At 43.5% G+C, this 27,256-nt stretch overlaps 1 protein-coding gene across 10 annotated transcripts in view; it reads left to right on the forward strand.

Moving 5' to 3' along the window:
• The window catches only part of GIGYF2 (GRB10 interacting GYF protein 2), a 74,361-nt gene that overhangs the window by 44,366 nt on the left and 2,739 nt on the right, over positions 1-27,256 (forward strand). For 5 of the 10 annotated variants that reach the window (XM_032698128.1, XM_032698133.1, XM_032698137.1 and 2 more), the window contains 21 exons: positions 3,877-4,056; positions 8,842-9,041; positions 9,128-9,287; positions 9,369-9,569; positions 10,069-10,259; positions 10,799-10,958; positions 12,818-12,984; positions 13,368-13,456; positions 14,442-14,549; positions 15,108-15,205; positions 15,702-15,802; positions 16,605-16,766; positions 18,569-18,670; positions 21,510-21,668; positions 22,845-23,081; positions 23,636-23,758; positions 24,377-24,580; positions 24,692-24,897; positions 25,180-25,334; positions 25,765-25,934; positions 26,276-26,423. In XM_032698128.1, the coding sequence (XP_032554019.1) occupies positions 3,877-4,056; positions 8,842-9,041; positions 9,128-9,287; positions 9,369-9,569; positions 10,069-10,259; positions 10,799-10,958; positions 12,818-12,984; positions 13,368-13,456; positions 14,442-14,549; positions 15,108-15,205; positions 15,702-15,802; positions 16,605-16,766; positions 18,569-18,670; positions 21,510-21,668; positions 22,845-23,081; positions 23,636-23,758; positions 24,377-24,580; positions 24,692-24,897; positions 25,180-25,334; positions 25,765-25,934; positions 26,276-26,423 (3,321 nt within the window). The remainder of the gene's footprint in view (positions 1-3,876; positions 4,057-8,841; positions 9,042-9,127; positions 9,288-9,368; positions 9,570-10,068; positions 10,260-10,798; positions 10,959-12,817; positions 12,985-13,367; positions 13,457-14,441; positions 14,550-15,107; positions 15,206-15,701; positions 15,803-16,604; positions 16,767-18,568; positions 18,671-21,509; positions 21,669-22,844; positions 23,082-23,635; positions 23,759-24,376; positions 24,581-24,691; positions 24,898-25,179; positions 25,335-25,764; positions 25,935-26,275; positions 26,424-27,256) is intronic. The other 5 variants (XM_032698134.1, XM_032698136.1, XM_032698131.1 and 2 more) reach the window with 4 other exon arrangements.

Consider the following 27,256-nt stretch of genomic DNA (forward strand, 5'->3'; position numbering starts at 1 on the left):
AGTAGTGTCCTAACGAGAAGTAGTCTTTCTTTAAAAGCATCATCTTTATTTTATTTTTCTGTAAAATGAGCTACAAAATTACACGTCTAGGCCAAGTTATTTCAATTCCTTTAAAACCACTGGCTGCAAAGATTTTTCTCTTTATCTTCCTCTTGAGGGAGTGTGTAGTGTGCAGCAGAGAGAAGTTAAAGCACTTAATAGGCTCCCCTAGTTTCCCCCCTCTGCAGAGTGAGCAGTCCTGCTGTCAGTCGTGGCTTTCCTGTTTGTTCCCTCCAGACAGTGAACGTGGCACAGGGAACATGGCCTGAGCCTGGAGAGCAGGAGTTATTGGCCATTCTGGTAGTCAGTCCTCTCCTGAACGCGTTGCCATGGGGCCACATCCCAGAATCCCAGTGCTGTCCCTGCAGCCAGGATCCCTTCCCTCAGTGTTGCACAGCTGTGGCCTTTTTGGCTGGCTACCACCAGGCTGTGTCTGAAGTTTGCTGTAAACACCGCTGCTGGCTTTGTGACAGGCTTGAACAGAGGTGCCCTTTTACTGCTCCTTCTCTTCAGGAAGTCCAGGCAATTAGTCCAAGGCAAAACCAGAGATTGCATTTTGGTTTCTTTCATCCTTAAAATGCTGCCAAGTCCTGATTCTTTGACCTAAGTCATTTCAGCTGAATGATTGTTCTCAGGTCTAGGAACAGTTTGCAGAGACCGTGCCGGGGCTTTGGGAGTTATGGATTTAGCTGAGATTCAGCTGGAGGAGTATCCCTGTACTCAGTTTGTCGTAGTCTTTCTGTCACTTGAGTCACTTGATTTTTCTGATCTTAACCTGTGACCGGTTTGTGTTTGTAAAGAACCAGTTTCTTGGCTGATCTCACTGATCTTCAGGATCATCTCATGCCAGACCTGTTTGGACACATGCCTTGCTTGCTGTGGTGTCCTAGTACCAGAAACCTGAGTATGTCATGATACAGTGCATTTTTTCTCTTAATTCCACTGGAGTGTGACATCAGAACAGTCTCTGAGGTGACACACTGGAGTGTTGCTGTATTTGCAAAGATTTTGGAATCACAGGTGATCCCATCCTCAGATGAATATAAAACTGACTCCTTATAATTGTTGGTTGTTTGTTTTTTTTTTTTTCCATTTCTACATTTCTAACTGTAATTTAAAATCAGAGGAGGTGCAGGTTCCCACTTGTGTCTGGTCTCGGCCAACAGCTTTTGATGTTTTATCACCTTTGCAGAGATGTGCTTCAAATGCCATTTTCTGCAAGTTCAGAATACAAAACCTGACTTGGATGGGAGCAGAACCAGCTGTCTTAAGGACTAACAGAACCTGAGTTGCCTTGGTGGTGCCCATAGCATGAATATCTGTGCAGAGGGGCTAAAGCACGTGGATATACAGTGGCAAAGTAGACTCCACAATATTCTTGAAGTGGCTTTTTTCCCCCAGTGTTTTTGGAAGAGCAGAACAGAGCCTGTGAGCTGATGGGTCGTCAAAGAGCAGTCTCCAGAATCAATTGAACTTGATAACAATGGAAAGGAATAACATCCTTCTTTTTCTTAATTGGTAGACTCTAAAATATCTCAAATTAATGTTACTCAATAAGTGTCAAGTAATAGCTGTGAATTTTTATGAAAATAGTAGATAAATCTGAAAAATTGTTTTTCTTGTCTCAAAATAGTGGTTTGAATAACTTATCTTTTGGTAACTTTAATTTTAGTGAGATAAAACAAGTGTCTTGTGCTGCAGAATAAAAAAAAAAATTGGATTTTTCTTCCTTCTTATAGCATTTTAAAAGTAAGTTTGGAAAGAATGAGGCACATTCCTCCTCCCGTGGGCCTCAGGCTCCCCTGGCCTGTGGGACTGAGCTCTCCCCTGGGCCTGCCTGTGTTGCCCTTTCAGCTGACTTGTCTCTGGAGCTCTGGCTCTTGTTTCCTACCATGTGAAGCCCATTCAGGGAGCAACGTTGAGAGGCTTCCCTGCACTGCCTCTTGACTTTGTGTACAGCACATGTTTTAGATGCCCAAGGTGAGAAAACCAGCGTTTACCAGACTTAGATTTTCTGTGTGGCTTGTTGCCTTGCTGTGTTTTCTGGGGAGTGTGGGAGAGCAGAGAGTGGCTGACCTTCATCTCCAGAGGTTTGTCCTCTGCCAGCATTGCACCTACCAGAGGGAGGGAGCTGAGTGCCTCCAGCAGCTTTTTGGAGCCAGCATCACCAGAGAGTTCCCAAAACACTGTTGGAAGGGTTTTGTTCTCAAAGCCCAGCAGGTACAGAAGTGATGTTCAGCCCCTGTCCCCTTTGGTGCAGTGAAGGTGTGACTGGCCTTCGTGTCTGGGATTGCCTGGTGGTGCTGAGGCTGTGCTCTAAATTAGATACTGCTGTGTGCTTTAAATTAACCCATGTGCTTTAGCTCTTCAGAGAGGAACAACAGGAGAGGAAGGGATTCTAGAAAACGTTGAGCTGGAGAAAGAAAAAAAGGGTGTTTTTTCCCTCCAGTGTTTTGAGCTGGTGGAGAGGGGATGTTGGTTTTTCTCCAAGATCTGTGCCAAGTCCAAAGCCAGTGTGTGTTTCCTGTCTCCAGAGGGCAATATCTCTAGGTAGGAAGAAATTTCAAGTTCTGATATGCCACAGAATTTCAGATAGTCTGTTTCTTAATTTTTTTCATTGAAAAAGCTGCCTGATAGAAAGAAAGGGAAATGCATTCTACTATCCTTCCTTAACTAAATTCTTTAAAATGTCCCTTTCCACCCCAGGACTCTTAGAGCATAATCATGCTTTATTTTGTTTATCCTAAGCAAGCAGGCACCAAATACCATCTTACATTTTTGGATTTTAAGACTCTTAAGAAGGAAAATTCAGTATACCTTTCTCTAGTACTTAAATACTTCTTTTTAATAGATAACAAGACAATTTTAGGTTAACACTGGGTGTTAACCTTATGAGTTAGGAAGTGGCATCACCGTGGTTCCAGTGAGAGTTTGGTGCTACACAGCTGAACACATTGAAAGAAATACAAAATCCAGAAGTCCTCAGGCTGGTGCTGTCAGTTATTTCAGTGGTGCTGTATCTTGTCAGGGTGAGTCAGCAGTGAAAGCAGCATCTGTGTTTAGCCTGGGCATACTGGTGTGTGATGTGGATGTGCTGCTGTGTAATGGAGAGCTTTTCTATAAAAATATTTGTATCATCCTTTTCCGACAGTCTTGCTCTTCATTTAGTACTTGAGGATTTTCTGTTTTGTTTTAAACACAACATGATGTAAATTGGGAACTAAGAGACTATCCTGAACTTTTTCTAGATTGCCCTTGAGCATAATTGCTTCTAACTGACCCAGAGGATGGATTAACAGTGTTAAGTTTTTTCTTGTTCCTCAATCCTACTTTAAACTTCTGGTGTTTCCTAAAACATTGCAAGGGTGCTGTACGTCATGTTGGATTAAATATAGAGATCTCACATTCTTTTTGTTACAGGATTAGCAAATATTTGGTTTATATATTGTTTACAGTTTACTGCTCTCCACTTTCCTTTAGCATGAGACTTTTCACGATAGAGCAGTTTATTCTTCCTCTTCTCTTTCTGTTACACTTCCCTACATCTCCTAAACTGCCTTTTTCTCCTCTATCTTTCCTGTTTATGTTCTAATTTCTTGTATGCTTTGCTTACTTCTGGTGTGTTTCTTATTTCCTCAGTCTTTCCATCCCAAGGTACATAGGGACCTGGATTTCCTAAATCTGTCACGCTTCCTTCCTGAAACTTCCATTCCTCTCCTAGGTTCCTACAACCAGTTCTGATGTGTTTTTACCTCCAAGGGAGCAGGATTTTAACCCTTTTGCTTCTGTGTTCCTAAAGACAGAACACATGTTCACTGACCTGTGTTTGCTTTGCAGTGAGACCAAACTTTGAGGAAGGTGGGACAGCGACAGCGGGGAGGAAACACGAGTTTATCCGCTCTGAGAGCGAGAACTGGCGCATCTTCCGGGAGGAGCAGAACGGGGAGGATGAGGACGGAGGCTGGAGACTGGCTGGGTCCCGCAGGGACGGAGAGAGGTGGCGGCCCCACAGCCCAGGTGAGAGGGCAGGGGCCAGACAGGCAGCCCTGCTTACAGGGAAAGGGCAGGGGGAATCAGGGCATGGGGAAAGGGAGGTCCCAAGTTCAGGACAAAACTGGGTGAGGTTCGTGTGGTTTGGGCCATGAAATACTGGGCCTGCAGGGCGTTGTCACAAAATGATCAGCATAAAATCATGTGCTTTTGTTTTCTTCTGAGCATCTTCCAGGATGCTCAGGGAACAGTATTTTGCAGGTGTGCACTTGTCTGTGTTGTGTTCCAGGTGTGTATGTACCTGGTAGAAGCAGGATTTTTCTAATAATGCTGTTTCTTTGTGGCTGTGGCAATGAGGGGAGAGAAATGACCCACGTTAGGCAGCGTTTCTGAGGCTGTGGGGGGATGCTGACACTAAACCATTCTGGTCAGCCACCTCTTTTTCGAGTTTTTCAACTGTGTTCACAATGCCAAGAGGCATCCTTGGAAAATCTCAAAATATATTGCTCTGTGCATTTTGTAGATAGTTAAAGGATGTCTTTTCTCAATAAATGTCAGGCACCAGTTTGGTGTCACTCTCTCCTTCCCTGGCCTGACAAGGTAGGTCTGTTCACTTGTTTCCAGCATTAAATTTATATATTTATATATAAATACATATATATATTTCCCTTCTCTTTGGAAAAGATTCAGTCATACCTGTTGTGGGATCCTGGGTTTGGATATCTCTTGGCTGCAGAAGGCTTCTGGGCTACCAAGGGAGGATCTGGCTCTTCTACTGTTACATCTTCATAGAATCATAGAATTGCTTAGTTTGGAAAAGACCTTCGAGGTCGCTGAGTCCAACTGTTCCCCAGGACTGCCAAGGCCACCACTAACCCATGTCCCCAACTGCCACATCTACACATCTTTTAGATTCCCTCCAGGGATGGGGACTCCACTGCTTTCCTGGGCAGCCTGTGCCAGTGCTAAACAACCTTTTCAGTGAAGATTGCTCCTAATATCCACCCTAAACCTACTCTCAGGTAGTTGTAGAGGGTGATAAGGTACCACCTGAGTCTGGCTACACTTGATAGGAAAGCAAAGGAAGCATGAGACACCTTTGGGGCTGAGGTGGACAAGTTCTTCAATAAAAGAGTCCCAGTTGCTCTTCCAATGAGTCTGTTGCCCTTTTTGAACACCTCAGAGGACTTTCAGTACTGTTGTTGCTGTGAGTGCCCATCACCTCTGTTCCAAGCCCTTTCCACAGCTGTGTTGCTCTGCCCTCAAACAGCTGCTCGACTGTACTAAAATTTGTCAAGGAGCACAAGGCTAGATTTGTCATCAGATGTTTTCTATTTAGAGCAAGGCTGGAGGGCAAATTTTGAATAATGTAATTTTCCTTTCCCCAGTGTGTGGTCACAGTTGTTCATTAGACACTGCTCCTTTGCTATCTGGGTCAGACGACAGCAGGCCGGGACCTCATGATGGTCAGATGCAGCTTCAGACGAGGAGTGGAGTGCTGGGCAAGTCCAAGCCCACATGCTTTAGCTTAAAAGGAAGCATAGACCTCAAAGTTCAGAAGTTCATTCATGTCTTGGGCTTTTTTTTTGAAGATCTTCTGGAGAAGATTATGAAAATTATCAAATTATTCAAACCACCACATTATCTTACTTCTGTTACGGAAAATATTACTGGTTATTTGAATGTCCAGTGTAGTAGGCAACTAACTGAACTTCACTTACAAGTTAGTTCTAGCACGTGTTCCTGAAAGCCTGTTCTAAGAGATCTGTGAATGTGCAGGGAAGTTGCTGATTTTGAGAAAGCCTGAGCTGACAGCTGTATGGTCCTGTATTGGCTTCTGTCAGAGCTGGGTTTGAATTCTCCTGTGAGGAGTAGCCACAGGACCATCAAAATGGTTTTAATCTCATTTTTACTTTAAACAATGAGTTTAACTCAAATTGGCGTGGCTTAAACTGTTGCTTTGTACTTATTCTGGTGTTAGGTAATAGTACTAATCATGTGTCCTGCTAAAAATAGAGAAATATCTTGAGAGGGCTGTCATTTGTTTAGCTGGCCCTTCCTTTGGCTTGGCTCTGTGTATCCCTGCTGGGATTTTAGGCAGGGTTAACTGTCTGCAAGAAGAGTGTGACCATGGAAGCAGCCAGTGAGTCTAAAACTAAGGGTTTTTTCTTTTAATTTTTAACCATCTTTAATGATTTAATACCTCTCTATCTGTTGTTCCAATCTTTGCATTCATATAGTGATTGCCTTTTACATTTGCCAGGCAAGTCCATTTTGTCAGGTACATATACAAACCTGGTTTGGTCTCAGAACTAGTGAATGATGTGTAGGTGTTTATGTTTTGGTTACCAAGTCATCCTTAAGATATAGGAATCAATTCTTCTTGCCTAAAATTTCTCTCTGATACCGTTTTGTGTCTTTCCTGAAATACCTCTGTTAAGGTCTTTTTCCTGAAAAGCATTTGGGAGAGTCCTTAGGCTGTAATCTCATAAAGACTTTTGGTTGCTGCTTTTTTTGAAAGACTTTTCAAATCATCTTGGTCACTCCATTTTCAGAATCAGTTTGTGATTGGGGTAGAGTTGAATTTTTGGGCATTGTTCCTTGTGCATATTAAATATCTTGAAGCAACTGAAGTACATTGGAGAATCTTTCTCTAAAATTGAGCAAAATAAGAATTAGGTTCATATGCAACATATGCCAAAAAGTGTGTACTATTTTTTAGTTAAGTATTTAGTGTTAGTTTAGCATACATTGAAAATTTCATTGCCAAGTTAGAGAATATAACTTTCAAGAGAGAAGTAGCTGTTAATAATTGAGGCTAATGTGTACTTGGATTTCCTGCAGTGACAAGTAGTCCTGTGTTCTACCTACAGTGTCACCATAAATTACAAGGGATAAATTAAACTTAAAATTATGTCTTCTAACTTGAAGTCTTGATCATATAACTGGTACCTGGTGATAGTACAGGACTGAATTTAAAGCTGTGTTTGTGTCCTAACTGTTGGCTAAAAAACTTTGCATAAGAGTTGAACATTTATCTTTACTTTTGGCTTGTTTTAAAGGTTGGCAGCCTGGTACTTCACTCCTGAGTTTCTGCCTATATTCTGACCAGGCTTTTAAAAACAGTTTGTTATTAAGAAACAAAGGCTTCACCCAGCTCTGAAAATGAGGGGGTATAAAGGGTGCTGTGACTGAATCTTTGCAAGCAGAGGAAATGGTTCTTAACTGGAACTTTGAAGACACCTGGAATTAACAAAATGCTTCGAATTCCCTTTCCAGGCCTTGTTTCTGGGTTGAACTGTGAGGAGCCTCTACTCCTGCTGTAGGGATGTGAACTGTGGAAGAGCAGAGGCTTTTCTCTAATGCAGGGACTCTACATGGCCTGTTTATGGCTGTATTGGAAGTTCTTAATACTGGATTTTCCTGCTCCACACAGAAGGGAGGAGGAGAAGAGATGCTCGGCCGTTTGAGAGCCCCTGGATGGCATTGCCAGGCTCAGGCCATGGCTCTGTTTTTCCAGGTGTTGGGAAACCTGACCTGGATGTTCCTGGTTGTGATGAGATGTCTGGCCATGGCTTTAATCAGAAATGCAGGCTGGTTGTCAGCAACCTCTCACACTTCAATCTCCTTCCTTAATGACATTGAAAGATTGCCTCAGAATATGGATTTGATGGTTTAATACTTACTTCTAGAAGCATAGATGAAGTTATCCCGTGGAATTATTTGCAAATAGGCACATATGGTATAGTGAAGGCCTTGTTAAAGTCTAACCTTTTGTGTTTCCTTCGTAAAATTTAACGTTGAAGTTCATAATGTTTCCAGAAGGAGTTTGTTTTACATCTCCTATATTTGTGATACAGAGGTAGGTTTTTGCGTGGCTAAGGTCAGTGTGGAAACATTCATTTTCATATGAAACAGGACAACATTTCTCTCCTTTACTGTGATTTTTTTTTGGGGGGGGGGAGGGGAGGGAGCCATTTGGTACAGTGAGACTGCACTGATTGAACAGATTGAGAGCAAAAAGTAGATTTTCTTCCCCCCCCTCCCTTCCAGAAAAGAACAAGTGCCACTGAAAGCACTAAAAGTTAAGGTGGTTTCATTTTTGCTTTGTACCTTTCTGCTGCAGGGAAAGCTGTGTACAATCCTTTCACTCCCCGTTTGTTTTCCTTAGCATCAAGTTCTTTACAGTTTAAATAGCATTATTGCACTCAGGATTTGAAACTTGGCTGAATGAAGGTGTCTTCTGGATACAAAATTTATACTTGAATTTGGAAAGTTTTCCTTCTTCTTAACATTCCAAGTTTTGGTATTCCATGGCTAAAAAATGACCATTCAAGAGACTTTCTGGTCCTTTTAAAGGTGTTTGAACAGTTGTCACTCCATTTTTCCTGTATGTGCACAAAAGCATCTCTGAGGGCATGTTTCCTTCAGGACGTGTCTTCTGCAGGTGACCTGGAAGAAAATACAAAGTCTTACACACAGAAAGGGGCCAGAAAAGATTTAAGTCAATGATGGCTGGTAAATTCTATCAGCAGCTAGTGTTTCTTGCCTTATTTTGGTGCATGTTTTAGATGATGTAGCCCAGCTTTCTCAGCCTTACTTGGTTGTTAGTGCTCACAGTGCAGTTTATAACTCGGGGCCGTGCCGTGGACAATGTTTGGAAGTGTCGTGCTCGTTGGCAGGATTGTCCTTTTCTCTCCCTTGCCCTGAGCTTGCCCCTCGGTAGGTGGGCTGTGTCCTGTGGGGACATTGCCCGTCTCTGGCCCTGCCCTGCCCGGGCTGGGGGTGCAGTTCCCTCTCCTGGTTCCTCAGGCTGGCGGGAGCACATGGAGCGGCGGCGCCGGTTCGAGTTCGATTTCCGGGAGCGCGACGACGAGCGGGGCTATCGGCGCGTGCGCTGCGGCAGCGGCAGCATGGACGACGACAGGGACAGCCTCCCGGAGTGGTGCCTGGAGGATGCCGAGGAGGAGATGGGAACCTTCGACTCCTCTGGGGCGTTCCTCTCTTTAAAGGTGAAGGGCTGTCCCGGGCCTTGGGTCGCCGTGCCCGATGTCCCGAGCTGTCGGGTGGGTCACGGGCGGTTGTGTTGGCTTTGCAGAAGGTGCAGAAGGAGCCGATACCTGAGGAACAGGAGATGGACTTCCGACCTGTGGAGGAAGGGGAAGAGAGGTCCGACTCTGAAGGGAGCCACAATGAAGAAGCCAAAGATCATGAAAAGACCAAGAAAGAGGGCGAGAAAACAGAAAGAGTAGTGGCAGGTAAGGGGGGGGGACTTCTGGTGCAACTGCCAGCGTAGAGTTTCCGTTAATTCAGTCACGTAGAACTGTGCCATCTTACAGAAACTGGGGAAGAAGCAGCCCAGGCATCATCTCCAGCTGCAAGGTCAGACACCCCACCAAAATCCCAGCCTCCAGACCCGCTGCAGACAAGCCTTTTTGAAAGAAAGGAAGAGTCTGTGCCAGAAAGAACAGAAAAAACAGAAGATAAAGAGAGTCGACCGGAGAATACACCTCCAGCCAAAATGTCCAGCAGAGGGGAAGGTAAGAAATTTGGCAGATAAATTTAGTGAGTTCCCACTCTCTTGGTCTCTTAAAAGTTAGTCTTGGTCTCTTAGAAGAGGCAAGGACTGGATTCCGGTGATAAAAAGCTGGAATTCATCAAGTGCTCTGTAAAGAGAGGATTTGTTGGATATGCCATCTCAGGTGTTTGCAGTGCACTGGTACTTCACGTTGCAGTGCAATTCAGAGAAACATGAGCCAGTTGTGGATGTGCATCGTTGTGGTAGAGCAGATCAGTCTGGACAAATGGTGTGGCCAGGGGATGGGTGTGCTGAGTTCTGCACTGTTAAACTGAACTGTTTGTTCCCTCAAGTGAGGTTCCCTCAAGTGTGCTGTAAACAGTACATTCAGGGACATCTGAAAATACTTTTGCTTTGGTGCTAAATTTGAGCTGTTAGCATTCTCCACAGTAAGTTCTTAAAAGTCATTTTAATTTATGTTAATGAAAAGACAATGAACTAACTTTAACATTTTTCTTTAGATTTGGCTTCTCTTGCTCAACCTTTGCCACAGATTTCTGCAGACACAGCTTCTTCTGCTCATCTTTCTCCTCCTGTTTCCAATTCAAATCCTGCTCTGCGGCCAGTTCAAACACCTGTCACAGCTGCTCCAGGCATGGGCAACATTCCCACTGATCCAGATGATGAAGAGGGCCTCAAACACCTAGAGCAGGTAAAATTTCTCAGATTCCTTCGTTGTTGACAATCGTGGGACTGGAGGAATTTGGAATGTGAAAAAGTTTTGAAACCCATAAATCAGAAACGCAGCTGAGACTTTACAATCCACGGGGTGTACTGAAAGCTGCTTCTCTCCATTACTTTTTTTTTTGAGAATAGTTTAAGCTTTTGTAGTATTTTATGCAGTATGGATCAGGGTGCCATACTCTGTATTAAAAAGCTAGAGACCCTAGTGCTTATGATCACTGTAAAGTAGCATTATGATTTGCCTGTATGTATGTCCAGTGTGTTTAAAATATGTATTTTTCACCATGATACTGTGTGATACCTTCTTGGCAAGTTGTTTTAAAGCTTTACTTAAGCAGGTGAACTGTGCTTGTTGAGGATTCTGACAGTGTGGTACAGAGCTCGAGGTTTGTGTTGCAGTCACTCCTGAGCACTGGGTAGCACGAGGTGGTTTGGCACATTCTCTGTCAGATCTGTAAGTACACATCTAACTCTTGTATTCCTTGCTGGTTTTGATGTCTCCTGCAGCAAGCAGAGAAGATGGTGGCATACCTGCAGGACAGTGCCCTGGATGATGAAAGACTAGCAGCAAAAATTCAAGAGCACAGAGCCAAGGGTTCCTCTATGCCACTGTTCCATGAAGCCATGCAGAAGTGGTACTACAAAGATCCACAAGGAGAAATTCAGGGTAGGTCTGTGCCCTTTACACTTCCTCTTTTGTTTCACGAATTGTTAGAGTTCTTCACAGAATTACCCCCAACAGATACTGGCACTTGTTTTTACAAAAGCAGCACAGGGACTTTACCACTCTAGAATTGGGTTCTGCAAATATCTTCAACCCATCAGTGCCCCCCTCAGCTCAGCAGGCCTCATGTCCAGAGTCAAGGCTTTGTTGTGGGTGAGGTTTGCCATCACTTTGTGGTTCTGTAAATTGAGGCTACGCTCAAACCTGTTTTTCATGCCAGCAGTTACTCAGATTTCCAGATAACAATGGAAACAAACCAAGAACGTGACCACTCGAGTATCTTGTTGAAGAATCCATGGGAAACATTGAAATCAGTTTTCTAGGCTCAGCCTCAAGGCATTGAGTATTCAGGGAAAGGTAATTTGTTTAGAATCTAGAGCAAAGAGGAAACAAGTTTCCATAAGCCAGTGCTCATGCAGAATCTCAATTTAAATTGCACTTGCAGCCAGTGCAGTGTTAGTTCATAGAATACAAATAAACTGTTTCATGCTTGCAGTTTTTGCTGAAGAATTTTTTTTTTTGCAATGAAAGTTAGAGCAGGCCTTTCATACAGATATTTGCATCTTTGCTTTCAGAAGGTACTTTTCTGTTGGAGGTCTCTGGGCTCTGTTTTAGCAGCTGCTTATCTGCCTCCCAAAAATGCAGTTAAGCAGTGAATTCCTCCCTTGCTGTGCTTCACACTGTTTGTGTGAAGGACTCCTTAGCTGTGGACTCCAGATAGGATTGCTGGGGGTGTTTTTATGGGATCTGTGCCAGTCTCTTGTCTGCAGGTATTGCACATCCTTAGGGTTTTTTCCTCACTCCTTTAAGTTGAAAGGATGTGAGCCATAAACTGCTTATATTTGCTCAGTTGCTTTACACGGTATGTCAGGCACTGCTGGCTGGACTTCCTTCCATGTGACCTCCAGAAGTAAACACTCCCACCTAATTTTTTTTTCTTGGAATAACCTCTTTTGGTTTTATATTCTCTGAAAGGAATTGCCTTCTAGAGATATTCCTTACAGAAGAGGCAAGAGTTGCTAAATGTTCTTGCTTTTCAGAGAACATTTTTGCAAAACTTACTTACGTGACTCTTACTCAGTTAAATAATATTTTTTTCTACTGGCTTTGTATCTATTTGGATATGTAAAATTAGTATAGGAACCCTCCTTTGAAGGCAGTTACTGAAGTCTTTCTCAGGAAAAAGAGGAAGAGAAGGAAAAATGTAGCTTTTTGAGAAAGGAAAGAAAATGGATCCTCATTACCTTAACAAATGTAATTATCCATCCAGAGGTGGATCTGCTCATCTGCTGAGTTCCAGAAGCAAAACTTCTGTGAAACATATGAATTCCTCCAATTTGAAGGCAAGAGTAGAACCAGGCTAAGGTTGTTGAATGAGCTGTGCAGTGCACCTGGGGAGAGCAGCACTGTGGTTGTGGCACTGTCAGCTCGTGGGTGCTGCCAAGGGCCAACCTGGGAAGTGTGGCTGTTGTCAGCCCGGGGCTGAGCCTGGAGCAGTGATGAGCTCTGCTGCAAGGCAGGAAGGGTATTAGCTGGGCCAGGCCTCACAGCTCAGTGCTGGCCTGTCCCCTGTAGTGCAGGGTGAGACTCTGGGGCAGGGCTGTACCCCTGTAAAGATGCAGATCTGTGCATTGACACTCCAGCCTTGGGGGCTCAGTCTGTGCAATCAAGGGGGGAGATGGACAGGACCCGCTGGTGCTGGTACTGTGACTTTAACAAGCACTGTGCTCTTTGTTTCCAACATGCTGAACTCAACCCTGCTTCTCCTTCCCTGCAACATGTGTTGGTTGATGTTCCTTCAGGTCCATTCAGTAATCAGGAGATGGCAGAGTGGTTCCAGGCTGGATACTTCACCATGTCATTGTTGGTTAAGAGAGCCTGTGATGAGACTTTCCAGCCACTTGGAGACATCATGAAAATGTGGGGCAGGGTCCCCTTCACTCCAGGCCCAGCACCACTTCCACATCTGGTAATTGTGTGACAGTTAGAGTATTCAAATAGTCCTGTAACAAATAGGAATGAATTCTTTAGTTGTTGGGTGCTTTGTCTTGGAATTGCAAGTGTTCTGAGCACCGAGGCTGAACTCGGTGTTAAATTACTTTTGTAAGAGAAGGACTAAGTTTAAAAGTGTTTGTTTTGCCATGTCTGTGGCTGGGAGGTTTAACCCTGTAATATGTAGGAGTGCTGTGTATTTCATTCACTGTGCTACAGGCTTTGTCAGTCTCTTGCAATTTTTCCACTTTTATTGACTTTTTTTGTTCAAAGTACAACTCTTACATTGCTTGCATTTGCAATATGCTGCTCTTACATATATATGTGTATTATAATGAAGTGTTTTATTCCTAAACACAGGGCGAGCTGGACCAAGAGCGACTGACTAGACAGCAGGAGTTGGCTCTGATCCAAATGCAGCACCTCCAGTATCAGCATCTTTTAATACAGTAAGACTCCCCAAAGTGCCAGAGATGTTCCAGTGGCCGTGTTCTGCTCTGCATTTTTAGTCATCTGGGTTCAACTTGTCATTGTTTTCTTGGGCACTGGGGCTGGGAGTGCTCTACCTCCAACAGCAATAGCTGCTTCCCCAAACACCAGAGATGTCCCCAGTGTGCAGGAGTAGGACAGTGTGGCTGCCTCAGGCACGTTTGTCAGTCGTTTTCTGTGTCACACATACCTGCTTGGGTGAGAGCTGCTGTATGGTACCTGTTCTGGTCAGGCTGAATCCCAGCTGTCCTAGTAATGCACTTCAGATGTTTTCGAGTCAGGAGAAGGCTGCCAGTTTTTTGAACTGGAGATGGAGAAGGTGGAACTTCCTTTTGGTCTGCTTGCTCAGCTCTTTGAAGATGAGCAGGAGGTAACTGCTGGTCAAAGAAGTTTGTAGTCTATTTTGCCAAAGCTGTCAGTTGTTCAGTTCTGGTCAGTTCCTGACAACTTGTTTTGTAGGGGCTTGGAGGAAAGGAAACAATCAGACTACTTCTTCAAGGGGTCTTGAAAGCGTGTGTCATGATCATATTTTTTTTAATGCTGATTGTCAGCTTATAGTTTGAGGTGAAAGCCTGCCCCTGTGCCAGGCAATGCCTTGGCATGCTGTGGAAGAGACTGATGGTATGCAGCAAAGCCAGATTAATTTGAGCTAACTTTATAGAATTTATAGAAGAAGGGAAGTAGTGTTGCACAAACCTACAAGAGGGACATTGGGCAGTAATACCCAGGTGACATAGTTAAAGATGAAGAGAAATTTGGTTCTGGTCACGTGGGCCTATTGGTTGTATCCTTATATTTTGGTTCTTTCCCAACCCCCATTGTGTGCTTTCTACTAGTGCTTGGCATGTACATCATATAGGTCAGTGGGCATTAGTCCCAGAGCATGATTCTGTAACCTGGGCATAAGTGAGCAAACCCCAGTGACTCTCTGCTTGTCTTTTGAAGACAACAGTATGCACAGATGCTGGCTCAGCAGCAGAAGGCAGCCCTCTCCTCCCAGCAGCAGCAGCAGCTTGCTATCCTCTTGCAACAGTTCCAAGCCCTGAAGATGAGGTGAGTTAGCCCAGCCTTGAACTGAAGTCCATTCTTCCTGTGCTCTAGCTTGTATATAACAGTAATTGCATCTTGTCAGCAGTCTGTCCTAGTCAAGTTTGCTCATATTGGAGCATTACATATTTTAAAGATTGCAGTAGGAATATGAAACCGTTCAGGATGTTGAGTACTGCTTTACAGATGTAGTCTTTGCCTTAGAGAGTGTTTATGGAAGCGAGGAGGAAAAATCTCGGAGTTGAAATCGTACCTGTTTGACAGATGGGCTGGTACAGAATGGCTTTGCCAGTCAAGTTTTGCAGTACTGGATGCTGGTTCCTCAAACTGGCCTCTAAGCAGCAGATGCAAAACTGTAGCAGTAGCTGGCTTAGCCCTTGGCTTGACAGCAGGGACGAGATCAGCAAGAGCTCTACAAGCAATTAGCCTTGTCGGTGTGGTATTTTTGTTTTAAATAGAGGTGTGGAAGGAAAGGAGTGTGTTACAAATTACTGAGTGTCATGTGTGTTCAGAGCACTCCTCGCCCTGGAAGTGGCATGTTGACTCTCCCTGTTGGTATTGCAGAATATCTGAACAGAACATGATGCCACCTGTCACAAGGTCTGTGTCAGTGCCGGACACTGGCTCAATATGGGAACTTCAGTCAGCTTCACAGCCTACAGGTAAGAGGCTTTGCCTGTGCCAGGGCTACTCAGAAAAGTCCATGCAGTAAGAGTCAGCATCTTTGAGATGATCACTCCCTTTTTGACACCAGGGGAAATTAGTTCTGCATCATTATTTTTGACTGGATCATCCTACTTTGCCTCACAGTGTAAGTTCCACTTTGAGAGCTGTGAAGAATATGGTAATTTTTTGATGGTTATGGGAAGCTTTGATCTGAAGGGGTTGTTATATTCTAAGGATGTTCTGCTCTGATGGGAGGAGTTTGAATAGCTGGTTTTTCTGTAGAATTTTGTAGGAAACCCAGCCTTGCTTCAGACATGGACAAGCCTGGTTCTGCAGAAAGATAAGGTGGCCCTCTACTGACTAAGACTAACATGTTATCATGATTTTAGTTCATAAAACGTAGTAACAGCGTACGCAAGATTTCGCCCTTTCACTTGTGTTTGTTGATGTGCTTATTTTTGCTTGTCAATGTTTGTTTTCTTCACTATCTAGTCTGGGAAGGAAGCAGTGTCTGGGATCTGCCCATTGATACTGCAGCTCAGGGACCAGCTCTAGAACAACTTCAGCAGCTCGAGAAGGCCAAAGCTGCAAAGGTCAGAAACTGTTTTGTACTGTAAGAAGTTGGGATTGCTGTTCTGCAGTGTAACTGTGGTTCTTGAGCCAATGGAAGACCAAGTTCTTCAATCTAGACAAAATCTGTGATTTTGACTAGACTTTCATGGAAAGCACCATAAAGAGAATAGGGGTTATAAAAACCAGTTACAAAACCCTCGTGGACTGCTTGTGAAAACCATTGCTGTGGAGGTACTGCTGACCTCTGAAGTAGTGCCTGTGTTCTACATTTGTGGTTAAAACCTCTTCATTAGCCACCTCTCTTTTAAACTGAGATCATCGTGAGCTGTCATGCCAAACCCTGAGTTGGGAGCAGGTAGTTGTTCTCTTAAGCCATGTGTTTTTCACCAGCATTGGTTTTGGGAAATCATAAGAGTCTTATTTGCCAGGGTCATTTCACACATACTCTAGTATTAAATTATTTTTGTGAGTTCGAACTTGTTTGATTCTGTACATTTCCTGAAAATGATTATTTCGTGATCACTGCAAAGTAACTCGCTACAAGCTTCTGAAGTCAGAGGGTATTTTGAGGAGCTGATGTGGAAAGACTGACTAGAGAACTGGTGTTCGTTACAGAACAGAAATTGTCCAAAATTCTTCTAGACTGCTTGAGGAATCTGACCCCAGTAGGCAGCCAGCTGATAGGTAAAATGCCAGTTAAGGGAGAGTATCTGTCAGAGGCTTCATCTGTTAAGCTGTTACTGTAATTTCAGCAGAGTTGCCCTAAGAAATGGTGTAGGAATACGTTACCTGCATCTGAGTATAGTTTTATGTGAATTGTAGCTAGAGCAAGAGAGGAGAGAAGTGGAAATGAGGGCCAAACGAGAGGAAGAGGAGAGGAAAAGGCAGGAGGAGCTTCGGAGGCAACAAGAAGAGCTACTTAGGAGGCAGCAGGAAGATGAGAGGAAACGACGGGAAGAAGAAGAACTGGCCCGCAGGAAGCAAGTGAGTTTCCTCAATGTAGTTAATCTCTAATTATAATACTTTATAAAACTCACTTTAAGAATCCTGTGGGGTCTAATTAATCTTTGGTAGGTGTGTATGAAGACAGTTGGAATATTTTTTTCATGTGAGTATATGAATTTATGATTCTCCTGTACTTGATTTTTAAGAGCCCAAATTGCAGTCTAAGAAATGGGCTTTGATGCTTCACTTTAAGATAGATTCCTGTTTGAGAGCAGAGGGGCTTTATTCCATGTGGAATATTCCCTCCTGACTTTTTAGTGTCAATATTAGACTTCAGTTAGTTGCCCACTTGTTGCATGTTAAATCTTTATTTGCCATTTATGCAGTGTAGGGTTTTATAAGGGTATGTTCTGGAGTAGATGGAGCTTGAGCAGCCGTTTCAAATGAATAAGAGGTAGGGCTATAGTGGAAAATAGTGATGTGACATTCACCTTATTTTTCTCCTGTTGTTTTTTTTAACTTAATAAATAATTTTGAATGAATTATTATCTTCATAATAGAGTCTGTCAACTTTTTTTCCCCAGTTGATATTTGGGAAAGGAAGAGATGTAGTTTGGTCAAGCAGATCTCTTAAAAAAGAATTATGTGATCAACGTTGCAGTAGAAGAGTGAATATGGGAGTTGTATGTCCTTAATCTTCCAGGGATAAAAAATGGAGACATTGCTAGTTTGACATTTTTAGCATTTTCTTCTGAATTCTGCATGGAAGAAAATTAAGTTGTTCCTTTAAGTTTTGTAGGAGGGAAAGACAGTGAAAGGTGAGGTTTTCACTCTGCGTGTTAAGGATAAGGGCAAGCACGTGGCTGAGCTTATACACTAAGGAGTTTAAATGCCCTGAAAAGCACCACAGTAATTATAGGCAGAAATAATAAATAATTGTGTCCTCTATAATATTTGCTGTGTGTTTAGATGGGCAGTTGTAAAGCACATTCCTGGTTCAAGCATCAGACACTTCAGAGGAAGCCTCTAAGAACCTCTAGTTTTATTTGTAAGTTAGTTGTAGACCTCAGTTGACTCAGGGTTTGGGTTTTGTCACCAAAGATCTGTTTTAATATGACATGTAGGTAACTGTCATGGAATCTTTTGGGATCAAGTCTACAAATGGCTCCTTGCTTTAATATCTCTGCTTTGTGTACAGGAAGTCATTATGGTGTACAGTGGAAAAGCATCCTTTGCTTGAGGTCAAACTGTAGCATTGAAGCAATAATAAACTCAAAAGTTTAACTTTTGAGTCAGATGGCTTTAGATCTGGTGTAATAACAACTCATTTTTCAGCTGATCACCTGGTAACTCAATGTGTGTCATCCATGGTGGCTTCAAGTAGACTTGGGTTGTTTCTTTTCAGTCTAACAGTTTTGCTACTGTGTATAACTCCATGTCTGTTAAATTCCAAAGTTTTGTTGTCCACTTTGGATTTGTACAGTAAACAGTCTGACTCTCCCTTTCTGAGATGCCGTGGGAAATAACTGTTGACAAGGAGGAAGCAGAACGGGGTTGAAAAGCAGTAACAGCAAGTATGTTAGTTCATTACCAATGCAATAATTGCCACAATGCTGAATTCTGAGCAGTAATGTCTTGAAAAGGTAACAAAGAGTTTAAGCATTTCTCTGGAAAGAGAAAGTAACATTGTGTTTTGTATTTAAAAAAAAAGAAAACTGGTCTAATATTTGAATCTGACTTCTGTACTGGAAGGCATTGTAGCATCAGGGATGAACTGATTTATTAGCATGGATTTATACAGAGGAGATGATGCTTAACAAATTTGATTAACTTCTTTTGAGGAGATGACAGTGAGAGCTGAGAGGGGTGAAGCAGTAGACTTAATCTGCCTGGACTTCAGGAAGGCTTTTGATGTAATACTGCATAAAAGACTAGTATATAAGGTTAGTAAATATGCTGTTGATGGTGAATTCTAAATAAAAAAATAACTAATAGAAATTCAATTCTGTAGGATGAAATGTCATACCAAATGTTGAATTCAGTTCTGTTCATAGTTTTCATCAATTACTTTGCACTGTGGAATTGCAAACAGTAATGCCCAGCTTGTGTAGCTCCTGTATTTCTTTTTTGTCTCTGGTCTGATATCTTCTGTTTTGTCATGATTGATTGCTTTCAGGAACAAAATTGGAGGTTTAACAACTAGCTAATGATTATTTTCTCTGAATTATGTTTTTAGTGCTCCCTTTAAAATACCTGTTTCAAAGATGAGAGCACAGAGATTTGTAAGCCCCAGTGATATAGACAAGCAGAACTGCAGGTGTTACCAGCTGCAAAAAATTCCCTGTTTTATTTAAGAATCCAGAGTCTGTTGAACTGGGGATTGCTGCTTAAGGATTTTCTGTAATGTTACAGATATTTTAAAAGGTCTGAAATAAGCTGTCTGTACAGCAAGGTGGGTGTGCTTGAAAACAATTATTAAGAAAGATGCTAAAGAACATTGGGATTCTCTTGGAGCAGGAAGGTGCAAACGTGGGAACAGCAAGAGCCAAAGGATTGAGTGTTTCCCATACAAGTCAGTGGCAGGAAGCTGGAGAGCTTTGAATGTTTTTGGTCACATGCTCAAACAAAAATGTCAAATAATAAGAAGATACAGAAGTAAATATTAAGGCAACCTTTTTTATAACTGTGAAGAGTAGGAGAAAGGAATTGCATCAGCCATGTGGTTCCCAGCTTTTCAGAATCTTAAGATTTTTTTTTTTTCTCATCTTGTTACAACACTGTTTGTCTTTAGCTCTGTAGGGGACAGAAATATTTTAGTTGCTGTCATTCAACAGTGTCTCTCCTGGCATGCCTGAGCAAGAGAGAGATCCCTGATACCTGCTGACCTAATGGCAATCCTAGCCTCATTCCCAAAGGGAAAGTAGGGCAGGGATGTCAATGAACTGCTGTTCACTGGTGACTTGGTTCATCTCAGGTACCACGTGTTCAGTCAGTGACAGCCCCCCAGCCTGGCTGAGCTGGGCCTCCCGAGCTCAGATCCTGCTTTGTGGTCTCCAGCCAAACAAAGGAGCCTGGCACACCCCCAGCCTCCTCAGGAGACTTCTCAGGGAAAGAAACAACGAGCAGAAATTTTCCAGCACTTGTACTGGGGACACTTGACTCCTATGACTCGACTGCACGTGTCCAGTTAATACAGTTACAGGCCCAAGGTACAACAGTGGCTCAGGTGGTGTGTGTTGTGCTGCAAGTTTTTGTGGCTATGACAAACCAAGGGCTTGATTAATGAGAAGATGAATCACAGGCTATTGTTTTATGTCCAGTTAGTGGAAGAGAAACATTTACTGCACTTCCCTTTAGCACTAAACTGCTTCAGTGATACCCAGGAATAAAAATGAGTTGTCAGCTTGCAGCCAGCAGCTCTTCAGTGCTATAGGATTGGTTATAAAAGATGTTCTGTCTACTGACAACTCTGTTGCAGACATCTGAATTTTATTGTCAGAGGAACACCCAGGCCAGTTGTTCAGGGAACTGTAGTGTAGTTTATCTCTGCTGTGTGGACATGAAGGTTTGGTATCAAATTGAATAAAAGGGTCTTACTTTTCCCAGTTCACTTCCCTGATTTGCCAGAGTTTACATCCATGCTGCACAACTAGTCACCCAGCATCCTGGGAACAGTGTTGCTCATAAAAAGCTTGGAAGAGTACGATTGCACAGTAGTGGTCATTTTAAAAGGAAAATAGATTTATAAAAGCTTAAAAAAGTTCTTGTCCAAAAAGTAGGTCTTTAGGTTGAGTTAGTAGGATGTCAGAAAGTGGAGAGAAAACAGAAGGGATGAAAAGCAGGGCAGCCTTAACTCAGTTGCTGAATGTCAGAGATCAGAAAAGGCTGCACAAACTAAGGCTTTTTAATGCAAGGGAAAGTCAGAACTGGGGAAAAGGTCCCTCAGGTGTGCTCCCATGTAACAATATCCAGGAAGCCAGCCAAAGGCTGCTTGTACCCTGTTCCTCCAGACACAAGTAGCAGGATGGAAAAATGTCTGTGTTGATCTTAGGGCAGTAGGAAAGGGTACTGCTTTTTGAGTAAATAGCTTTGCTACTTGGAAAACAAAACATAATTCATTGGAAGCTCTGTCAGTAATTTAGGGACAGCCCAAAATCAAAGCCCTTGAGAGACCTTTTGTTGGCCATAATATTTAAATAGTATAGGGACAGCCCAGTCCAAGCCCTTCCATAGAGTCACATCTCTGAGACTTCCACAGCTACAGCATCTGTGTGTGCACTGGGCTGCTTCAGCTTCCTTCTTATGTCTGGACATGTGGGTTGAGTTTTGTAGTGCTCTTGAATTGTCAGGGTTCAGAAACTCCTGTAAGTAGGAAAAGCTTCCAACTTACAGCTGACACCCAAAAAAAAAAAAGGAATTAATGATACCCACACGCTAAAATATATGTATGTGAAGTACTGAGTGCACAGTGGAAAGAGGACTCTCGCCCTTTGTTGTCATTCTCCACACCATTCTTCCTAAAACCAAAGGCAGGCAATGATTTCATGTGTTTGTTTTTTCATTAAAATAATTAATTTATGTATGAGATGCACACTGCATCAAAATAACTTGTTACCATGTCGGTCTGTAGTGTTTGATGCAATGTTTTGGTAGAGCTTAGCTTGGAGCCAGGGAGCTTTTCTCGAGGCCATTCACTTGGCCAGACAGTGCTGTAATCTGTGTTCTGATGTGGTTTGTCAGTACAAGGGCATTTACAGACTGACATCTTGTTCCCAACTCCAGGAGGAAGCCCTGAGGCGACAAAGAGAGCAGGAAATTGCACTAAGGCGGCAGCGGGAGGAAGAGGAGAGGCAGCAGCAGGAGGAAGCACTTAGGAGATTGGAGGAGAGGAGGAGAGAAGAGGAGGAGAGACGGCAGCGAGAGGAGTTAATTCGGAAACAGGTGACAATGGCAAAAGGGACTCTTGTATTTCGTTCTGGGGCTGCCAGAACAAACAGGGGCTGACACTTGCATCCCTGCCTGAGAGGCCATCAGTTTTGGTGAAAGAAAGCAGAGATTGTAAACAGTATTGAGAAAATGAAGAGGAGGTTGTTTACCTGTATCCTGATTTCACACAAAATAATCAGGGTCCGATCTGTCCTTTGGAAAAGAGATTTGGGTGGAGTGCATGTTTTCCTTCGTGCCTGAGCCTTAAGAATGGCTCTGCAGCATGGTATTTCTGCTCCTTTCTTCAAAGGAAAGGCAGAGTACAGTACCAGAGTAACAGTTTGGTTTGAATTACCACTCTCTGGGCCTTTACTAGAGAATTGTTATCTTCTACTGCCACCTGAGATGATCAGTTCTGTCAAACTGGCACTTCTGTACAATGCCAAGACTATGTTCGCTACCAGAGTTTCAGCTTTTTTCCTTCCCTTTTCTTGTCTTATTTTACAGTATTTTTTTCTTCTTGGGGTCAGCTTTAGAAGTCCATATTAGAGAACTTGAACTTCCAGCCCCCTAGTTGATACTGTCACAGTCCCTCAGTCAAACTAACCTTGAAACATGATTGGCTTGACATTAACTTCCAGGTCCATTTCAGAATTCCCACTTAGTATTTAAAAATTCCTGTTCGGGGTCCTCCCTTGTAAGATGTTCACCTCGTTTCTGTCCCACTGTACAGTCGTCTCCTTTGTCTGCAGAAGCATCATCCCTGCACCTCTGGGGTTGAGTAACTCCAGTAAACATCTCCTTCTTTGTCACCTGTTCCTTCTTTCATGTTATTTCTGCCAAGTTCTATTCCGCTGAAAATGTGGCAGTACTGTGAGCAGTATAAGCAGGCAGAAACTCAGACTGAAAGGTGCATGACTTCTAGAAAGAAAATAGTATGAAGTGAGCTTGTCTGAACTAGGGAGATGTCATTCTCTTCCGAGTTCCCTGGTGGGGCAATGGGAAGCTTGTATTTTTAGGGAATATAGGCTAGATTACTGGGCTTTCTTGCCTGAGAAATGTAGAGGTAAACGAGCAGCCAGATTACAGATATAAAGGCTCTGTTCTCTCAGAGTATCAGTACCTCAAAGCCAGGAGTATTTTAAATTTTGCTAAGTCTACTTAGACTTTATTCCTCTCTGTCGTGGGAAGGAAGAGGAGGCTGCCAAGTGGGCACGTGAGGAGGAGGAGGCCCAGCGGCGGCTGGAGGAGAGCAGGCTCCGCATGGAGGAGGAGGCGGCGCGGCAGCGGCTGGAGGAGGAGGAGCGGAAGCGCAAGGAGCTGGAACTCCAGCGCCAGAAGGAGATCATGAGGCAGAGGCAGCAGCAGCAGGAGGCTCTGCGGAGGCTGCAGCAGCAGCAGCAACAGCAGCAACTTGCACAAATGAAGGTAAGGGGTTCCTGCAGTTGGACTGCCTCCTTCAGCAACGTGGGGCAGAACCACGGCTGCGTTCAGGGCTGTCCGGGGTACCTTGGACAGGGAGGGAGGAACTGTCTGGAGAGGGGAAAGGCAAATAGTTGAGTGGGAAAGTGATGGGAAGAGGAAGATGAGTTACAAATTACAAAAGAGAGAGGTTCTGTCAGTAGAAGCACACTGGGAGGGTTTCACAGGTGGGTAAGGATGTTTATTCTGCCACAATGACCAGGGGCCAGTGCAAAGTTCCTAAAGCTTGGAGTTCCTGAAGTCTTGGAAATCTGAATTGCTTGCTATTTTTCAGGCAATGATGTGTTACATTATTCTTGATACACTATGATACATCAGAGGGCAATTCAAAGAAACGTGCAGTTTATACTTTGCACCTTTTCTTACTTAATTATACCATTTTATACTTTCCAGGGTTTTGTTAAACTTTGAAGGTGGCTTATAGTGTTTTTTCATGACTGTACTTGAGCAGTATTCTCTGAAGAGTTTTGTAATTCCTGATGATGTCTGTTTTGGCCCAGCTCCCTTCATCTTCAACATGGGGTCAGCAATCAAATTCAGGAGCTTGTCAATCCCAGACCACACTGTCATTGGCAGAAATCCAGAAGTTAGAAGAAGAACGAGAACGGCAGCTTCGAGAAGAGGTAAATCCTAACAGGAGCAGAGTCTGAGCTGTTGGAGTGGGCTCAGCTGTGCAGTTGCTTGGCTGTCCCTGAAGTTATTAGAAGGAATGGTGAGGATGAGGAATGATTTTTGCAATAGCACAACTCAAGTAAAATCCTCTGTTCCAGGCATAGATTCAGTAAGATTTTACAGCTTCTTAATACAAGTGTCTGAAAGGAGGGAAGATGCACTCTTTTAACTCCAGGAGTACAATATGTTCACAAACCAGTATAAAATAATTTGACATCTAAAATATGTTTGCAGACATGCACAAGACCAGGGCAGTTCAAGGAAGGGTGGGCTGGGTGAGAACAAGTGATGGTAGTAGAGAAAGTATTCTTCCAAGACCCCAAATGCTTAGCTGACTGCAGTCATGATTCAATAAATTTAGTCTTTCCTAGACTAACAAACAGTTTGTATTTCCTGGTTACTTAATGTCTCCCTTTTTGGAGGAACTGTAATGGCCCAAAAGATAGTAGGTCAGCCAGACTTCTCTAGAAGAAAGTGAAATCAGTTTAAAACCAGTTTCCAAGTTAGACCTCTGAATAGTAACGAGCCTCTGTGAGTGTGGACAAGCACTTTTGTCTTGCCTGCAACAGCAAAGGCGTCAGCAGCGGGAGCTAATGAAGGCCCTCCAGCAACAGCAGCAGCAACAGCAGCAAAAACTGTCAGGCTGGGGGAATGTCACCAAACCAACAGGCACCACCAAGTCCCTGCTGGAGATCCAACAGGAGGAGGCAAGGCAGATGCAGAAACAGCAGCAACAGCAGCACCAGCAGCCCAACAGAGTCCGAAATACCACGGTAGGTGTGCTGTGTCCACAGGAGGGGAACAGCCCCTTCCCTGGGTCTGCTCGTTCCTGCTCCGCCAGCGCTGCTGCTCGTAACCAGGATCTCTTGGTTCTGTTTCCACAGCACTCTAACCTGCACACCAGCATTGGGAATTCAGTGTGGGGCTCCCTAAACACTAATCCCAGCAACCAGTGGGCATCTGACCTAGTCAGTAGCATCTGGAGTAATGCTGATACCAAAAACTCCAACATGGGTTTCTGGGATGATGCAGTGAAGGAAGTGGGACCTCGTAACTCGACCAACAAAAACAAAAGCAATGCCAGCCTCAGGTAGGAGCTGTTGCAAAGAAAGGCTGCCATTCATGAGGTGATCACTTAACAGTTATAATATCTTCATGTGTTCTCCTTTTTTTTTCCTATGTCGCTCAGGGTCTGTTTTGACAACAAAAATAGTTAAGAGGTGATCGTTCACAGTTCATTTTGTCATCTGCTTAGAAAATTATTTGGTTCTTAAAAAGTGTTTGCATCTTGTAAAATAGTGACTCTTATAACACTGTACTGTGGATAAGTCTGGTAGTTGATAACCTAATATATGCATTTTTTTCCCCTCAGTAAATCTGTAGGTATTACAAGTAGACAAAACAAGAAGGTAGAAGAAGAGGAGAAGCTGTTGAAATTGTTCCAGGGGGTTAATAAAGCCCAGGATGGATTCACTCAGTGGTGTGAACAGATGCTTCATGCACTCAACACGGCCAACAACTTAGATGGTAAGAGGTGGGCAGGAATGTGAGAAGCAATATCCAGTTTCTTTCTGAGCAGGTAGTTCTGGGGGACTGTAATGATATCAAAGGACCATTTTGAGTGCAAAATGGCTTCATTAAATAGTGGCTTGAAGAACCATCTTCTCCATGGTTTTCCTTGTCCCAGCTACAACAAATCATTTTAAAGTGCCACCCAGAGCCTGCTGAGGGTTTCTAGTGGTTGTGGAAGCATTAACAGAGATGAGGATCCAATTTCATCATGGATTGCATGGCAAGGCTTTATTGCCCTCTCAGCAGGGAATTTGGAAGGGCAGGCTGTTTGCCATGGCTGCTGGATCAGCAAATCTGTGACACAGAAATCCAAAGGTTGTGTTTCTTGCACGTGTGTGTTTGCATGTCAGTGTGCATTCCCTCACACTCTGCCTTCTTCTTGCAGTTCCCACGTTTGTTTCTTTCCTGAAGGAAGTGGAGTCTCCCTATGAGGTCCATGATTACATCAGAGCCTATCTTGGGGACACTCCTGAGGCCAAGGAGTTTGCCAAGCAGTTTCTTGAGCGCCGTGCCAAACAGAAAGCCAGTCAGCAGAGGCAACAGCAGCAACAGCAGGTAAATCCCACTCCCTGCAGTCCTCAGGAGTGTGTGGAGACCTGGAGTCTGGAGAGGCTTCATTCCTGCTGCACTTCACTTTTATAGGTCCTGTGAAATGCAGAGAATTAAGCAGATTTCAGATTCTTGTCCTTCATAACTCACAGTTGAGGCAAACTGTGGATCAAAGAGTGTCTTTGCTTGCTGACCCAGGAGATGCTGTGGAACCATGAGGTGGATGCAGCAGTGCCTGCTGCTGCCACACGGGATGTAGGAGATGCTTTGGGCTCTTTGAATGTTTTCTGTATAAATAACCCAAACTTAATTGTGCTTTACAGTTCTGTCCTGACTTTGTTTCGTAGGATTCAGTGTGGGGGATGAACCACAGTTCACTACATTCGGTCTTTCAGACCAACCAGAGCAACAACCAGCAATCCAATTTTGAGGCTGTGCAGGGTGGGAAGAAGAAGAAGAAACAGAAGATGGTTCGGGCAGATCCCAGCTTGTTAGGTCAGTCCTCCTCTTCAGAAATTAATGGTCAGTTTGGGAGTGGGAGTTTGCCTTGTGAAGTGTGGAATTCTTATTGATCTTGAATGGCAATACTGAATTTGAGCCAAGTTGAAGCGTCTTCAGAATTTGTTTCAATACTATTATTATTTAATGATTTGAAAAATTCCATGCCAGTCTCATGGAAAGCTTTTGTCAAACTTTCCCTCATGTAAAGGCCTCTTTCATACCTTGATTATTATCTGGAAACCTTTAAGTAGTTCAGGGATGTCAGTTAAACTGCCTTTCCTCTTGTGAGTTGTCCTACGCCTGTTTTATTGATTTAATGCTAATTCATTCTTTGACGAAAAGCACATTTTCTGTTCCTTCATGAGGAGCAGCTTCCTGAGGCTGCCTTTATGCCTTCCCACCCTTTTACAGGAGCTAACACCCTAGGCAGCAAAGATGGCACAGGTGGAATGGTCACAGATTTTCAGTTGGAGGCAGATGATGACATCAGTGGCAGTCCTTTATTTATTATGTTCTCTATCTTAATTTTTATGTGTGGATGGTATTAACCAGCTGCTGTAGCACTGATGGAAAGGTTTCTTTAAGATTCAAGGGCATCATATAAGTCCCTGAGCACTGTGGGGTGTAGTTTGTGTAAAATAAATGTGTCCATGTTTGTGCTCTGCGGAACAGAAGGAAACCAGGGCACTGCACTTGTGCTTGTGCTGGGCCTTCTTAGCCCACATTTATGTAAAGCAGCCTGGTATTATCCACCTGAAGTCACTGCTTTTTTAAGGCTCTGGCAGAGCCCTGCCTTTTTATCTTTTGTTCTCACCAAAACCAAAACT

The sequence above is a fragment of the Chiroxiphia lanceolata genome, chromosome 10 (assembly GCF_009829145.1).
Source record: "Chiroxiphia lanceolata isolate bChiLan1 chromosome 10, bChiLan1.pri, whole genome shotgun sequence".
NCBI lineage: Eukaryota > Metazoa > Chordata > Aves > Passeriformes > Pipridae > Chiroxiphia > Chiroxiphia lanceolata.